The following is a 16,905-nucleotide window of genomic DNA, read 5'->3' as shown; positions in this document are numbered from 1 at the left end:
TGAGTTTCCTCCGCCGGGTGGCGGGGCTCTCCCTTAGAGATAGGGTGAGAAGCTCTGCCCTCCGGGAGGAACTCAAAGTAAAGCCGCTGCTCCTTCATATCGAGAGGAGCCAGATGAGGTGGTTCGGGCATCTGGTCAGGATGCCACCCGAATGCCTCCCTAGGGAGGTGTTTAGGGCACGTCCAGCTGGTAGGAGGCCACGGGGAAGACCCAGGACACGTTGGGAAGACTATGTCTCCCGGCTGGCCTGGGAACGCCTCGGGATCCCCCGGGAAGAGCTAGACGAAGTGGCTGGAGATAGGGAAGTCTGGGCTTCCCTGCTTAGGCTGCTGCCCCCGCGACCCGACCTCGGATAAGCGGAAGATGATGGATGGATGGATGGATTTTAAAGATGATAAACGCTTGAAATATGCGACTAATGGGAGTCATCGTTGTAGCTTTCAAAACCCTCTAAAACAACTTCAAAACCCTCCAGCATTTTATATACACACTGCACTTTTATATATAACGCAGTCACAGACACGCTCATAACAATATGTAATATGTACACTCTTTACCGTATTTTGGTCATTTGGTCTGATTTCTTTAGAGCACTTTCTGCAACAAATGTGTGTTTTACTTACTCAAAAAAACTTGTTTGTTTTCTAACCAGTATAAGCGGAATCGATGACAGACAACAAAGACAACCATTTTTGGACAGATGAGGATTCGCAACATTATCTTTTTGAAGCTGAATGTACTGAGGATGAACTACTACTTATACAAGCAAGCACAAAGGAAGGGTGAAACACTGGAGCAGATGGGAGCCAAAAGATTGAGGTCAAAGTAACTTTGACACTATAAATGTAAAACATGAAGCCAAGCTATTTTGACAAAAAATGGAGTTCTTACCTAAGTAAACCGGGGCAAAACGTCCCTGACCAGCTTGACCAAATGCACAACTGTCCATCGAGTAAGTCACACTTTATTACTGATCATGATACACACAGCACGTAACCTACAGTATATCGGTTTTCTGGCTTGCTGTGTTCAAACAAAACATGAAATGTTGGCTAATCCTCTTGCAGCATTGTGCATTACGAACATAAACTCGATTTGTGTTGTCGTAGAAGCTAGCTTTTCTCTTTCCGTAGCTAGCTTTTATGGCTACTACTAAAGCATGCGGATGTGTTACTACACTAGAAAAATTGTTTCTCAGTGTTCGGAGGTAAATGTTGATTTTTTTTTAATGCATTTTTAAGTGATTTAGTGGTATAATTTATTGCTCCCATTAGCTGCATTGTTAGCAACCAACAACAAGCCAATTTTTAAATGTTAGAATGTAAAAAAAACAAAAAACTTTTGTGTTATTGTCGCTCATAAGGATTGTGAACGATAGGCAAAATTCCAAAAAAAGTGCAGCTCCCCTTTAAGTAAGACATGCGATAATGTCGCAAATGACAAAAACCAAACAGTTCAGTATTACTCACCCACACACAAATGCTGAGTTTTGCGTCGTGGCTTATTATGCAAATTGGTTAATGACTTACACTTTTCTCTGGAGCACCCAGTACATCTTCTGAACTGCTGCTGCAGTCGTTGTCACTAGAAAAATAAGAATTGAATTCTATTCAAAAAGCCCTCACACAAAAACGAAAATGCACTGTAGATACAGTACAGAAATTACCTGGATTCGATTGGGATAATCTTGGCTCTCTCCGTCAGGTGCTTTGCTTCAAACTCTTCCAGTTCAGACTCCATTTTTATTGCTTGATATACTAAGAGCAAAACCATTGGAAACGATAACTATTGAAATAATTTATATAGTTATAACAAAAAAAAAACCTAAAATACATTCATTACATACACTTGAACATTACATTCAAGCAAATAATAAAACAATTACTTACTTTTCTCAACTTGAATTCGAAATGCTATCTTGTTTCTTCTGCCATACTCCATTCTAAATTCATCAAAACATGAATTATTAGAGGAACATTTACAAGAAACACAATACACATTTGTTGAACAAAGTGTTTAACTTGTGCTGATTTTTGTGACTTTAGCCCCTTTAACAGTGTTATCATTTATTGCAACAAAAATATATATATTTTTTTTATCCTAGAAAAAATACCATTGGGTAAACAAGAAGAAAATTCGACACAAACACAATAATAAAAAAAAGGCCTGAGCTGATCGAAACCTTCTTGATAACAATGCTAAGCCAATGCCCCGGCGCGATGCAGACCGATCTCACAAACATACCTGTACTGCTTCTGAAGTTCCAGGGCTACAGTTGATAGATCCACATGCTCATTTGTGTAAGAAACCAAATACTGAAAAACAAAATGTAAACCCTGAGCTTTAAATGTAAACACAAACTCAAGGCATAAAGCAAATGCAGGTACTGAATCACATTCAGTGGCTAAGGCAGGAAGACAACAAATTGTTCCGTTTCCTCGTGTTTCAGGCACCATGCCAAAAACTGGGAGCGCTGTATTTTATTCTAATCCAGCTCCAGTTAGTACTTTTACTGTCCTGTACTGCTGTTTCATGTTTGACAGTAGAGCAGTGGAACGGCTGAATAGACGCTGCCACACACGACTTTGATCACCAAAACAGCACTGCCGGAACAGGATGTTGCGACGACGTAAGCAATAATTTGTAGGTCAATATATCATCGAGCAAAATTTGTTATCGGCACATGCATTAACTGAGGAAGGAAAATATTTCAAAATATTTCAAAAGAAACAACATAAAACCGCGAAAAACTTCTGATGCTTTTGTTTCTTCATGCTGTTAACTATCTGTCCAGCTGTGTATGTTGGAAACGAATACAATAATGAATTTTTGACAGTGCAGTATGAAAGCCGATGTGTTTACTTTGCAATTAAGTAAACAGAGTCTCAAAAGAATATAACCTGCGGAAGCACTTTGTGACGAAACATCGACATTTTTATTCGCGGTCCTTAAAACCGCGGCCTTCTTTACTTCTTTATTATGTAGTTGAATAGTCCTGATAAAAAAACAAAACAAACGGAGACGCCATCTGAAGGGATGCTATGTGATGTGAGAGTGTATCTTAGGCTTAAAAGAGGAACTGCATTTTGGGGAGGAATTTTGCATCATCCACAATTCGTATCGAAGAGAAGAACACAAATATTTTTCTTTTTTTATGCATTCTAACGAGTAAATAAATGCAATCAAAAGTCCGCTTACAAGGGAGCCTATGAGGGTGGCTTTATTCCGCCTTAAAAAAAGATCCAAACAACTCCGTTAAGGTTTTATATACATGCTGTAAGTACGTTATTTATGTGATTTAGTAACAGACACATTCATAACAACATGTAATTTACGCATTTTGCTCATTTTAAGCATACGCTTAATTAATTTGAAAAACCCATCACAACGTTAGTATTTTTCTTCAACATCACTGATTACTTAACTTTCTGCAGACTTTATGAGAGCCAATGAACATAATAAAACATCACTTACTGTATAGTGTTTTCTGTCACTTGAATGCAAACTAATAGAATTTGGTATATTTCTGTTTAGATGAAAAATGACTCATAATCCTCACAAGGAAAAGGGGGGAACCAAAAGTCTTCTCATGTTTTTTCTTGCCATTTCGCGGTCTAAATTGGCTGTCAAAGTGTACCAATTTATCTGATTTTATCCTCATTGTTTTACTATTGAGGTGAGATGCATGATTTATGATCTACAATAAACTTTCACGAGCACAGAGCCGGGGAAGAAGCTCACCAACCGATGTCAACATAGCCACATAAACTAGTGATCACGGCACTGATATAGTTTGTCAGCGTTGGCGCTTATAACAACAATATAAGTAATAATTGTTTATGATTCAAGTCGCAAAATATAAATAAACTGCTCTACAAATTGAGTGTCGGCGGTTTTTGAGTAGTTACTTATTAGATTTTATGGGCACGACTGCTTGGTTTTAAATGACGACACATCTGGCTAACGTCCAGCTCTATTGCATATGCGTGGTGTTTAAGCCAGCGTCTGTTCTCAATGGGGACTAGGTGCCATTTAGAGACTAGGGGCCATTTAGTCTTTCTTAAATAAAAACACCCTATGCTTGTGTGGTTTTCGGCTGTATGAACCGTTCAAATCACGACAAGGATAAACGTTTTCTCAGTGTTCCTCGAAAGGTAATCATAAAAGGCGTAAGAGTGCAAGATTTTACAAAATGACGACAAAAAAAGTAGCATGCACTCCAGTCCAAGGGAGCAGAGTCGAAGAATGCAAGAGTTTGCAATGATCACTTCGTTAAAGGTTTGTTTGATATACTTATAACATTTAGTATTTCCCATTGAAGTATTATCTTGATATTATTTGTATTTCTTAAAACATATTTTTGCTTTGAGTGTTTCGAAAAACACTCTAACAAGTCTAAATAAAAGAAAACAAATGTGAGCAAAATCTATGAGTCTCGTTTTTACCAAAGGCAGCAATCATAAATGAAGCTTTCAGCACACACACAATTTTGACATCTATGATTATATTTTGGTAAAGACAGGAAACAGCATGCGTACTCGTAAACAGCGCCTACAACAAAAACAAAACAATAACATTGGCTGTAGACCCAAAAATAATCTGTGAAATGCAACGTGAACAACAGGCAAAATTCAAAAAATAGTGCAGTTCCCCTTTAGGTGGGAAAGTCAGCCAATGAGAAGCAGCAGACATACCTGTTCCAATCTGTGTTTGAGCCGACCGTCGAGCATGCCACCACCCCGGTTCTTCATGTCTGCTTTGTTTATCAAATTACAGCAGTCTTACAGGACACTACAATGAGAAAGAAATTTGACACATATGAAGAATAAGTTTTTTCAGCGTACTTATTTGTCTCACTTCAGCTGATGTCCGTGTGCATGCTAAAGGCATGCCTGCTGCATACACACACAAAACAGAAAAAAAACGATGGAAGTATTGTTGTAGCAAATTATTTGTAATTATTTTGTAAATTACTTTGCAAATATGTATCTCAATTTTCACGTGCGTGTGTACTAATTTGTGTGTTTGTATATCAATCAGAAAGTGTGTATTCAGATCTGCGTACGTGTATTTTAAGTTGTCTGTCTGTACCTAATCAGGAAGAAACACTTGATAGGCTGTTTTCTTAAACGCAACTTTTGCGACACTTCTTCTACACATTGATAGGTTGTGTCAGATACTTTTGTAAAATCCATAAAACACAGCAGCAGCACACTTTTTGCTATCTATTGCAATGGTGATTTTTTCCGTTATTTCAATTAATGGCATTGATGTTGAAATGCTGGCTCTGTATCGGTATTGGTTGTCTGTTTCATTTTTATTTAGGAATTTGTCCAATCTGTTCTTAAACAGTTTTTTAATAATTTTAGAAAGTTGTGGCAGTAGAGAAACAGGTCTGTAGTTTGTAAACTGGTGTTTGTCTCCAGTCTTATAAATCGGTACGACTTTTGCTGTTTTCATTCTGACAATTTGCCTGTTTGAAATGATAAGTTGCTGATATATGCTAAAGGTTCTGAAATCTCTTCAATAACATTTGTCCTTTTCATATTAATTTCGTTGCAATCAGTTGAGGTCTTGGATTTACCTTTTTTCACAATATTGAATATTTCCTCTTGCACTCCTTCTAGGAGCATAAAGTTGGGGTTTATATCTGTGGTGTAATTCAAGTCCTCAACTTACTCAGGATCCGGAATATTTTCCTCCAGATTTGGACCAATGTTCACAAAGTACTTATTGTAGCTTTTATCTACTTAGTTCATATTGTAATTTTTTTACATTTCCATCTAAGAAGTATTTAGGATAGTCCTTTTTAGCGCCTTAATTTAGTGTTGTTTTGATAAGTCATCTTGGTGACATCCTGCACAAAAGTGCACTAATAGCTTGTTTTAAAATTTATCTGACAATCTTGCATGTCCTGTTTTGGAACTGACATTAATTTTTGTGCCACTGCTTAATATAGGGATAGTGAATGAAGATTTACAAAATCAGCGGAAAATTTGTTAATCCTAAAACACCGCTTTGCGGAAGGCCGCACGCGGTGCACTCGCCTGCTAGGGGGGTACGGGGGGCATGCCCCCCCTGAAAATTTTTAAAAACTATGTTAGCTTAGGATGCATTTCCTGCTATTTTAAGTCAAAATCTAACAATATTCTCCTGACCAAAATTTCACATCTATTAGCAAATACTTTCATAAGAATGTATCATGTGATGAAATTTATGTATACAAGTTTACACATATATCAATTTCTTGCACACTTTTGGATAATAGACAAAAATAGGCCTAAAAATGGATTAACCAGAATTATTCTCTGTAAACTCACTTTACTTAGATGCCTTGCCGATTTTGAGTGGTCAAAGAGTGCCACCTTTCTCCGAGATCCATAGTTAACAAAGTCCTTGCAATATAAGCACTGAGCATGTCCCGGTTCATCGCACTTTGCAATGAAATCGCTGATCAGTTCATCTACTTCTACGATATTGTTGTTAATCTTCACCTTCAGTTTGATAGCTATATCGACCCATGCCCAGTTCCACTTGTTTCTCACGCCCTTATCAATATCTTTCGCTAATAAAGCATTCCTATCTTGAATAAGCTTAACCATGTCTGAAACTGTTTTGTCGATGAAGAAACATGTTAATTGCGAGCTACTGTGTTTTCTTTCCAGATTAGTCGCTGATAAACACAACCAATATAAACAGAATACGAGTTCAGAAACGCTCACAATAATTGAGGATCAGGGACTAGATATTGTCGGCAAACGAAGCGTAAAGACGCCTATAACGGGCAATGTCATTGGTTGATGTTGTCAGCTGATAGAGCTAGCCAATCTGGTGCCTTCACACATTGGCATTATATTTTTAGCGGGAATTCTCTGCCTTGTACTGATTACTAGGTCAACGCAGAGACAAAAACCACGAGTACCTAGCCCCTCCTATTATTTTCTCCCCGGATTTAAACGATTCACAGAAATGACCCTGGTGGCGCCAAAATCGGTGGAATTCCGCTGAAAATTCCCATCCCTGTTAATAACTGTTTAATAAAATACAATTTTGCTAAATTGACTTAGTTGTGATTTCCATCTCTGCATGAAAGTTTAAAATGAGCATATATTCATGCAGTACGAACAAGAATGTTTTAAAGGCCTACTGAAACCCACTACTACCCACCACGCAGTCTGATAGCTTATATAGCAATGATTAAATATTAACATTGCAACACATGCCAATACGGCCTTTTTTGTTTACTAAATTACAATTTTAAATTTCCCGGGAGTTTCGTCTTGAAAACGTTGTGTAATGATGACGTGTACGCAAGACGTCACAGGTTTTTAGGAAGTATGAGCGCTGCACACACACACAGCTAAAAGTCGTCTGCATTAACGGCATAATTACACAGTATTTTGGAGATCTGTGTTGCTGAATCTTTTGCAATTTGTTCAATTAATATTGGAGAAGTCAAATTAGAAAGATGGAGTTGGGAAGCTTTAGCCTTTAGCCACACAAACACACAGTGATTCCTTGTTTAAAATTCCTGGAGGTGAAACTTTACTATGGATCAGAGCGCGGTCAAGCGAACATGAATCAAGACGGAATGTCAACCAGCAGGTTTCGGTGAGAAAATTGTGGTTAAAAAGTCGCTTCTTACAGGAGAAAAGCTGAGCTTGTGGCGTTCATAGCTGCCGTCGACTCCCCTGAGACATTGGCGTCAAGACACCCGTGGAGACACACCTCCGACGATCAGGTAGTATTAAACTCACTAAAACACTAGCAACACAATAGAAAGATAAGGGATTTCCCAGAATTATCTTAGTAAATGTGTCTAAAAACATCGGAATCTGTCCCAATGCAATCGCGTAGTTTTTTTTTTACTTTGTTTTTTTTCGTAGTCCGTCGCTATCAAACACAAATCTTTCATCCTCGCTCAAATGAATGGGGAAATTGTTGTTGTCTCGGTCCGAATAGCACTTTTTGTTGGAGGCTCCCATTAAAATCAATGTGAATATGTGAGGAGCCCCCACACTTGTGACGTCATCGTCTGCGACTTCCGGTAGAGGCAGGGCTTTTCTCTTAACACCGAAAGTTGCGAACTTTATCGTGGATGTTGTCGACTAAATCCTTTCAGCAAAAATATGGCAATATCGCAAAATGATCAAGTATGACACATAGAATGGACCTGCTATCCCCGTTTAAATAAGAAAATCTCATTTCAGTAGGCTTTAGATGTAGACACATAGAATCATCATACTGGTGTGATTATATACATCAAGTGTTAATTCAAGGCTGAGGCAAAACATCGAGATATATATCGTGTATCGCGATTTGGCCTAAAAATATCGAGATATTAAAAAAGGCCATCATGATAGAGTTGTTAAAACAACTATCATCAAACATTCAGGCAGACACTCTTCCACTTCGAAAAACACCCATTTCTCCCGCACGCTTTCATTCAGCACAATAATTAGACAAATTGCCTTCTCTAGTGTACACAAGCGTGTATGTTTATGTGCGGAAAACAACACACACTTAATCAATCAATCAATCAATGTTTACTTATATAATGACTCTTGGAAATTTAGATTTCCACAAAATATTTTTCTACAACAAATAACAGTAAGCGCCGATGCATGAGGTGACGCTGCCTTGATATTCTAACTTTAAAATGAACATTTTAAAACACACGTGCCCGAACGTGGATAATTGTTAAAATAAGTCCGACTCAAACCACACAGATGACTAAGTATTTTGTCATAAAACATTATTATTTTTACCATAAATTATATATTTTCTTACCTTCCGAAATCCAAGCGCTGAAGATATTTCACCAACGTGATAATTCAACGTTTGTCTTTTTGCCTCGTCTACTTCCTTGTTTCTTCTTCGTGGGTATCCAGGCAACTGGGATGTTCTGCTGCCTCTCTCTGTTCATTTCTATTAATGCAACTAAGTGTATTGGGTCGTTACAACTCCGGGCGAGAACGAACGTATGAAAACATTATTCAGACAACAATAAAGTGACGTCGATCTAAGTGAGTTTTGATTTTTTCTACCAGTTTCTTAATATTAAAATGGATGAAGCCGATTCCAAAGGTTTCCCCCAAAACGGGGGTCCGCAACCTTTACCACTCAAAGAGCCATTTTGACCCATTTCATAAAATAAAGAAAATAATGGGAGCCACAAGACTCTTGGAATTTATAATGAAATAACACTGTATACAGAGGTTTTTTTTTTTTTTTTTTGCTTTGTGCTATGTTTAAACCAGGGGTCTCAGACACGCCTCCCGCAATTACATATGAAGATTAGATGTTAGTGCTGCGATGAGGTGGCGACTTGTCCAGGGTGTACGCCGCCTTCCGCCCGTTTGTAGCGCCCCCCGTTACCTCAAAGGAAAAAAGCGGTAGGAAATGGATGGATGGATAGATGTTAGTGCGGCCAGTGAGTTATCAAGCATACAGTTCCTCCCGATTTGTCCGGAAGACTCGATCGCGGGTTACAGAGTGACTATTCTCTCGGACGTCTGCTGGGTTGAACCCATTCAACAAACGACGACACTATCTTTAGAGAACTACACAACTTTTACGAACAGCTTAAGAGTCACGTGTTGTATGTGGCTTCTGCAGACGCACACATGCGACTGCAAATCATTCTTGTTCAACAGCCATACAATTCACACTGAGGGTGCCAGTTTAAACAACTTTAACACTGTTAGAAATATGTGCCACACTGTGAACCCACACCAAACAAGAATGACAAATACATTTCGGGAAAACATCCGCACAGTAAAACAACATAAACACAACAAATACCCAGAATCCCTTGCAACCCTGACTCTTCCAGGCTCCATTATACACCCCGCTAGCACCAAACCCTGCCCCCTCCAACTCCACCCAACTCCGGTTTGGTGCTAGCGGGGTGTATAATGGAGCCTGGAATAGTCAGGGTTGCATGGGATTCTGGGTATTTGTTATGTTGTGTTTATGTTGTGTTACAGTGTGGATGTTTTCCCGAAATGTGTTTGTCATTCTTGTTTTGGTGTGGGTTCACAACGCGGCGCATACTAGTAAGAGTGTTGAAGTTGTTTATATCACAACCCTCAGTGTAACCTGCATGGCTGTTGAACAAGTATGCCTTGCAATCGCCTGAGGATTGTAATGGTGCTTTCAAACAGTACGTGACCGGCAGGCAGGCACATAGTGTTGTGTAACAGTGGACACAACTAAATTAATTAGAAGATGTTATGAATAATGTCATCACAGCCCGCTCTCAATGTTGCTGTCCGGGTGAAAATCACAGTATGCAAACCTCAGACAATTTTAGGTAAAGGCACTGAGGTCAGAAATCTCCCGGTGAATTCGGGAAGGTCGGCAAGTTTACAGCTGAGCCACACCAGAGTGATCAAAGAGCCTCATGTGGCTCCAGAGCCGCGGGTTGCCGACCCCTGCCCTAAACAAATGACTTTACTTGAGGTCAAATACGCATCAGGTATACTTTGACCGGCCAGTTCGAAGTTGGCTTCTGCGCATGTCCAATTTATCGAGGTCAAAGTTCGTAAGGGATAAACAAAGCCAAGCGACTCCAAACTTTTTTTTTTAGTAATCGTCTTCAGTTTGTGGTTTGTTTTTACTCTTTAGCGTGAATAGTAGTAGACATATTTCTGAATTATTGTTTATTCCGCTTCGTGTATATTTGTCAATATGCCGAAGACAATTTGCGCAATTGTGGGATGTTTTTGATTGATTGATTGACTGAAACTTTTATTAATAGATTGCACAGTATATTTACCATGAATTGATTAACATGGACAGTGGACTCCGACTTAAACAAGTTGAAAAACTTATTCGAGTGATACTATTTAGTGGTCAATTGTACGGTATATGTACTGTACTGTGCAATCTACTAATACAAGTCTCAACCAATGAATCAATCAATTACGTACAGTTGACCACTAAATGGTAACACCTGAATAAGTTTTTCAACTTGTTTAAGTCGGGGTCCATGTTAATTAATTCATGGTTCTAATTGTACATACCACCTCACAAGATGGAAACAAACTATGTGTGACATTCATGAGTGTTATTTTTACCATATTACTTTTTTTTTTTTTTTTTTACCATGAATTGATTAACGTGATTTTTGATTGATTGAAACTTTTATTAGTAGATTGCACAGTTTAGTACATATTCCGTACAATTGACCACTAAATAGTACCACCCAAATAAGTTTTTCAACTTGTTTAAGTCGAGGTCCACGATAATCAATTCATGGTACAAATATATCACATCCCTATCCCCGGATTGTAAATAACCTAATGTAAATAATCAAATGTATTTCTAATGTATATACTTGTTCTTATGCTATCTGAACTCACTATGTTCTCTGGTGGCTGTACATATCCTACTAAGTAAGACCTACACTTCAATGTCCATTTCTCTGTAGATGCAATTGTTGATGACTGAAGTACTGATATCAATCAAAGCTCCTCATCCCACCCCCCGGATTGTAAATAATGTACTTAACTCAATGTATATACTATGATGATTAACTTGTGTGATGACCGTATTATGCTGACGGTATATATTTGTACCATGCATATGTGACAATAACATCTATGGCTTTTAGAGAGTGCAGTGCACAACTGCGCACAAAACAGCGCACACAACAGCTGTAAATATACGCCTCCCTTCTTTACCACGCCCCCGACCACGCCCCTACCTCCCGAAATCGGAGGTCTCAAGGTTGGCAAGTATGTCCTTGGGTATTTAGCCTTGTTTGATTGAGAGGATTATTATATGATTGAGAGGTTTATTATGTGGACCCCGGCCGACTTAAACAAGTTGAAAAACTTATTCGAGTGTTACCATTTAGTGGTCAATTTTACGGAATATGTACTGTACTGTGCAATCTACTAATAAAAGTTTCAATTTGATTGATTGATTGATTGATATATTTTTATTTCAAATATGCAAAAAAAAAACAACAACAAAAAAAACCAAGAGCAAGCATGATCCAATACAGTGCTATAGCCTTAACGGCTATTATAACAAAATGAAAACAATGGAGAATAAAAAAAACAAAAAAACAAATGAGCATTCGACTTTTTTATTTTTATTATTATTTTTTTTTTCTACATATTTGAAAAGGAGTGACAAGAAGTATACACTTATTTAATCCCACCCCTTTTCTTTAAATCATAAATTACTCTGAGCTCGAACTTCCTTGTTCACTCTATGTACAAACTTAATGAGCTTGTATATAAATAAATGATAAATATATACATACATATGCACACTACACACATACATAGCCACACCGTTACCACAAGTGCTCATGGAAATAGTATCATGAAAAAAAAACAAAAAAACAGCAGTACCAGTGCCTCAATGGGCAGCCCCTAACTCTTTTGTAACACAAGAAACCCAATATCAAAGCCCTTCTTCATGTCTGTACCTCTGGAATACCATGTACCTAAACTTCTTTTTAAACTGGTTTATGTTTGGACATTGCTTTAACTCCACATTCAAACCATTCCATAGTTTCACTCCACAGACTGAAATACAAAAACTTTTGATGGTCGTTGTACAACTAAGCATTTTGAAATTAAAATTTCCCCTTAAGTTATAATCCCCCTCTCGTGTGCTGAACAATTTTTGAATGCTTCCTGGGAGTTTATTTATTTTGGATTTATACATTATTTGTGCAGTTTGATACAAAATAATATCATTAAATTTCAATATTTTTGACTGTAAGAATAGTGAATGAGTATGATCCAGATATCCAACATTGTTGATGATACGTACAGCTCTTTTCTGAAGTATAGTTATTGAGTTTAATGAGCTTTTATAATTATTTCCCCAGACTTCCACACAGTAGGTTAAATATGGTAAAACTAATGAACAGTAGAGAATGTGGAGTGGTTTGTGATCTAGAACCTGCTTTGCTATATTTATTACTGAGATGCTTCTTGACAGCTTAGACTGTACATGTTTTATATGTGGTTTCCAGTTAATTTGATAGTCAATTGTAACTCCAAGGAATTTTATTTCAAAAACCCTTTCAATATCCACCCCATCTATTTGTATCTGTACCCTTGTTTCACGTGTCCTCTTTCCAAACAGCATTAACTTAGTCTTAGTCAGGTTTAATGACAATTTATTATAGTCAAACCAAGCTTTCAGTTTACTCATTTCTTCCATAATGACTTCCTGTAATTGATTTAAATCATCCCCTGAACAAAAAATATTAGTGTCATCAGCAAATAACACTAATTTCAATAATGTAGACACTTTACAGATATCATTGATATACAGGATGAACAATTTTGGCCCCAACACTGACCCCTGGGGGACACCACAAGCAATGTCCAAACACGATGAACAGCAATTCCCCAACTTCACAAACTGTTGTCTCTTATTTAAGTAACTTTTAAGCCAGTCCAGTACAACTCCCCTGATTCCATACTTTTCCATTTTATTGATTAATATATCATGGTTAATTGTGTCAAATGCTTTTTTTAGATCAATAAATATTCCCATTGCATATTGTTTCTTGTCTATGGCATTTGTGATTTCCTCTATTGTTTCAATGATTGCCATTGATGTAGATCTGTTTGATCTAAACCCATATTGACAGTCAGGGAGTAAATTATGTTTTTCTATAAATGCATCTAACCTGTTATTGAATAGTTTTTCTAATATTTTAGAGAATTGTGGAAGTAAAGAGACGGGTCTATAGTTTGTGAAGTGATGTTTGCTCCCAGTTCTAAACAGAGGTATAACTTTAGCTATTTTCATTTCATTCGGAAATGTGCCGGTTTGAAATGACAGATTACAGATATATGTTAATGGTTTTGATATTCCTGTAATGACATTTTTCACCAATGCCATACTAATGTCATTGCAGTCTGTGGACATTTTGTTCTTACATTTGTTTACAATATCCAACACTTCTTCTTCACCCACTGCATTTAAAAACATAGAATTGAGATTTATCTCCAACAATCCCTCCATTTTTTTACCAGTTTTCCGTGGATCTGGGATTTTTGCTGCAAGTTCGGGTCCAATACTTACAAAGAATTTATTGAAGGCATTAGCTACATCTTCAATATTATCATTTTCTTTACCATCATTCATGAAATACGTTGGATAGTTATTTGAAGGGGTACTGTTTCTTATAATACTGTTGAATAAATTCCATATTCCTTTGATATTATTTTTATTATCATCTAGTAATTTCTTATAATAATCCCTCTTATTTGACCTCATAATATTAGTTAACTTGTTTTTATATTTTTTATATTTATTTTCTGCTTCTTTTGTTTTCAATCTTATAAATTCCCTGTAAAGAGTGTTTTTCTTTTTACAAGCATTTTGCAATCCCTTTGTGATCCAAGGACAATTAGTATACTTTCTTTTGCTGATGCATTCTTTTATTGGGCAATTTTTATCATATAATGACCTAAATATTCTCAAAAATATATTGTGCGCACTATTAACATCACCATTTTCATATATTACATCCCAATTCTGCTCCAGTAAATCATGTTTAAATGAACTAATGGATTCCTCTGATCTCGTTCTTCTGTATTGGGTTGGCTTTTCTAATTTTTTTGTCCTGTAGTTACCATCAAATATCAGAAAAACTGGGAGGTGGTCAGTGATATCTTTGATCAATAGCCCACTTACGGTCTTATTTTCAATATCGTTGGTAAACATGTTGTCGATTAGAGTGGCAGAGTGGGATGAAATTCGACTAGGTCTGGTGATTTTGGGATATGAACTTATACTGTACATTGTGTCAATGAAATTAACTATATCGTTATTTTTACTGGGATTTAAAAGGTCGATATTAAAGTCTCCACAAATGAAGACAGCTTTATTAACATTACTCTTCTTTGAAAACAGGCATTCCATCCAATCTGTGAAATGTGCAATGCTTGCACCTGGTGATCTGTATATACAACTAATAATGACATTTCTACTTTTTTCCATACAAATTTCAACCGTTAGACATTCAAGTAGGTTATCAACCACAGTTGTCATATCATCCAGACGTTTGAATCTCAAGGTGCTATCCACATAGATTGCCACCCCTCCACCCCCCTTGTTTTGTCCATTTATATTAATAAAATCATAACCATCCAGTTCAAAATCTGACACGTTTTCACTGTTAATCCAAGTTTCAGATACTGCAATTATGTTAAATGGTTGTGAAAATGTGTGTAAATAGTCCTTGATGTCCTTGAAATTCCTATTTAAGCTTCTACTATTAAAATGGATGATTGATAATTTGCCTTTAGTAATAATATTCTGGTTGTACTGTTCATTGGTATAGTAGCAGCAGTTCTCATTGATATTGAGGAGGAAATTATTGTCCGGGTCTATATCCTGTTCCATGTCTTGTAGGTGGTGCTCAGTGTATTGGGATGCTATTAACTGTACATTGTCATATTCATTTATCAACTGAATGATGTGGCTCGTGTCATGGGTTGCATCTTGCGTATTGTCAATGTGTGTCATGGTTGTGTTTAGTCGCTTTTACCTTACAGTCCAGTTCAAACGTCATATTCGTTCAGATCTTCCACGTTTCTAATCACCAGCACTTTGGCGTTCTCCGGAGTACCGTTGAGTTTGATGAATACTTTATAGTTCGCTGTCCAAGTTTGTAGAATTTTCTTCTCTCTCCTCATTTGGCGTGCTTTTCGAGCTATATCAGCATTTCGTTTGGTCAAATGGTCGTTCATGTAAACGTTTGTTCCTTTTAGCTTCCTTCCCTGTTTTAGCAACGCGATCTTGTGCTTCCTGTTTACAAATTTCAGGATAACGATCGGCTTGTCGTTTGTCCCTCTTCTGGGCAAAAGGTGACATGCTTCGATGCTGTTACAGTCCAGTTGTATATCATTGGACTGCATGAAGACCGCTACCTGTCGCTCAATTGAAATGACATCCAACTCCGCCGGCTCCCCTCCATTTGCTGGGGTTATACAGCTCGTGCGTAAGACCGGGGTTTGATGCTAAGTCCGGTGATGATCACGTCATTGATCCGTGTATACTGCTCAAAATCAGCAACTCTGTTCTCCAGAATTGCAATTTTCTTGTCTTTCTCCGAATTGTCAGCTCTTATCTGATCCAGCTGCACAACAAGGGCCATGATTGTTTTCTGCTGCTCCTTGATTGTAACAACTTCCTCGATCAGAGTATCGATCGCTTTTTTAAGTTCACTATAATCAGCCTTGGGCGCCATCTCGTCTTTTCCTTAAACCAGCAAAGTTCATGACATGGAAGAAGATGTCCATGGCTACAACGCCAGCAGCAGCAGCAGCCTGCCAGCAGCAGGTAGTGGTGACATCTTGTATAGGTCAATGGGTAACATTCAATCAATCAATCAATGAATTTCGACTCAGGAATATGTGTTTGTGATCCACCATTCAAACAGTTCCCGTTTCCAAAAGACCCAGACTGAAGGATCTAATTTCAAATTTGGAACCCAGGTAGAATGGTCGCGCCACTATACAAACGTTAAGTTTTGTTTTATATCTACAAAAGGTATGTAATTTTGGGAGGCGAGAGAAAAGTAGTTCTGAACCGGCGAGTTTATTATCAGACTTACTTCCACAACATCAACAACCCTTTTCACCCGGAAGTGTGTCCTGTTATTGTCTGGTCACATCCGGCCTATCTACAATCCCCAATCTGGTGATGAGAACATTTCTTTCCCGACTCCATAATTACATTTAAGGCAGGCATATACAGTGGGGCATAACGTATTTAGTCAGCCACTTAAAATGATGACAGAGGTCTGTAATTTTCACCATAGATACACTTCAACTGTGAGAGACAGAATGTGAAAAAAAAAACCAGGAATTCACATTGTAGGGAATTTTAAAGAATTTATTTGTAAATAATAGTGGA

At 37.6% G+C, this 16,905-nt stretch overlaps 1 protein-coding gene across 3 annotated transcripts in view; it reads right to left on the bottom strand.

Moving 5' to 3' along the window:
- The window catches only part of nvl (nuclear VCP like), a 54,082-nt gene extending 38,093 nt beyond the window's left edge, over nucleotides 1–15,989 (bottom strand). For 2 of the 3 annotated variants that reach the window (XM_061911115.1, XM_061911117.1), the window contains exons 1-6: nucleotides 8,791–8,938; nucleotides 4,695–4,791; nucleotides 2,245–2,315; nucleotides 1,890–1,942; nucleotides 1,667–1,757; nucleotides 1,530–1,584 (exon numbers count right to left, since the gene is read on the bottom strand). In XM_061911115.1, coding sequence (XP_061767099.1) covers nucleotides 1,530–1,584; nucleotides 1,667–1,757; nucleotides 1,890–1,942; nucleotides 2,245–2,315; nucleotides 4,695–4,751 — 327 coding nt within the window. In that variant the 5' untranslated portion in view covers nucleotides 4,752–4,791; nucleotides 8,791–8,938. Of the gene's footprint in view, nucleotides 1–1,529; nucleotides 1,585–1,666; nucleotides 1,758–1,889; nucleotides 1,943–2,244; nucleotides 2,316–4,694; nucleotides 4,792–8,790; nucleotides 8,939–15,535 lie in introns of those variants that run through there. The other variant, XM_061911116.1, reaches the window with a different exon arrangement.
- Between the last annotated feature and the right edge of the window lie 916 nt (nucleotides 15,990–16,905).

Source organism: Nerophis ophidion, linkage group LG09 (genome assembly GCF_033978795.1).
Source record: "Nerophis ophidion isolate RoL-2023_Sa linkage group LG09, RoL_Noph_v1.0, whole genome shotgun sequence".
Classification (NCBI taxonomy): Eukaryota; Metazoa; Chordata; class Actinopteri; order Syngnathiformes; family Syngnathidae; genus Nerophis; species Nerophis ophidion.
The sequence above is the reverse complement of the archived record's forward strand: the minus strand, read 5'-3'. Positions and strand labels throughout refer to the sequence as shown.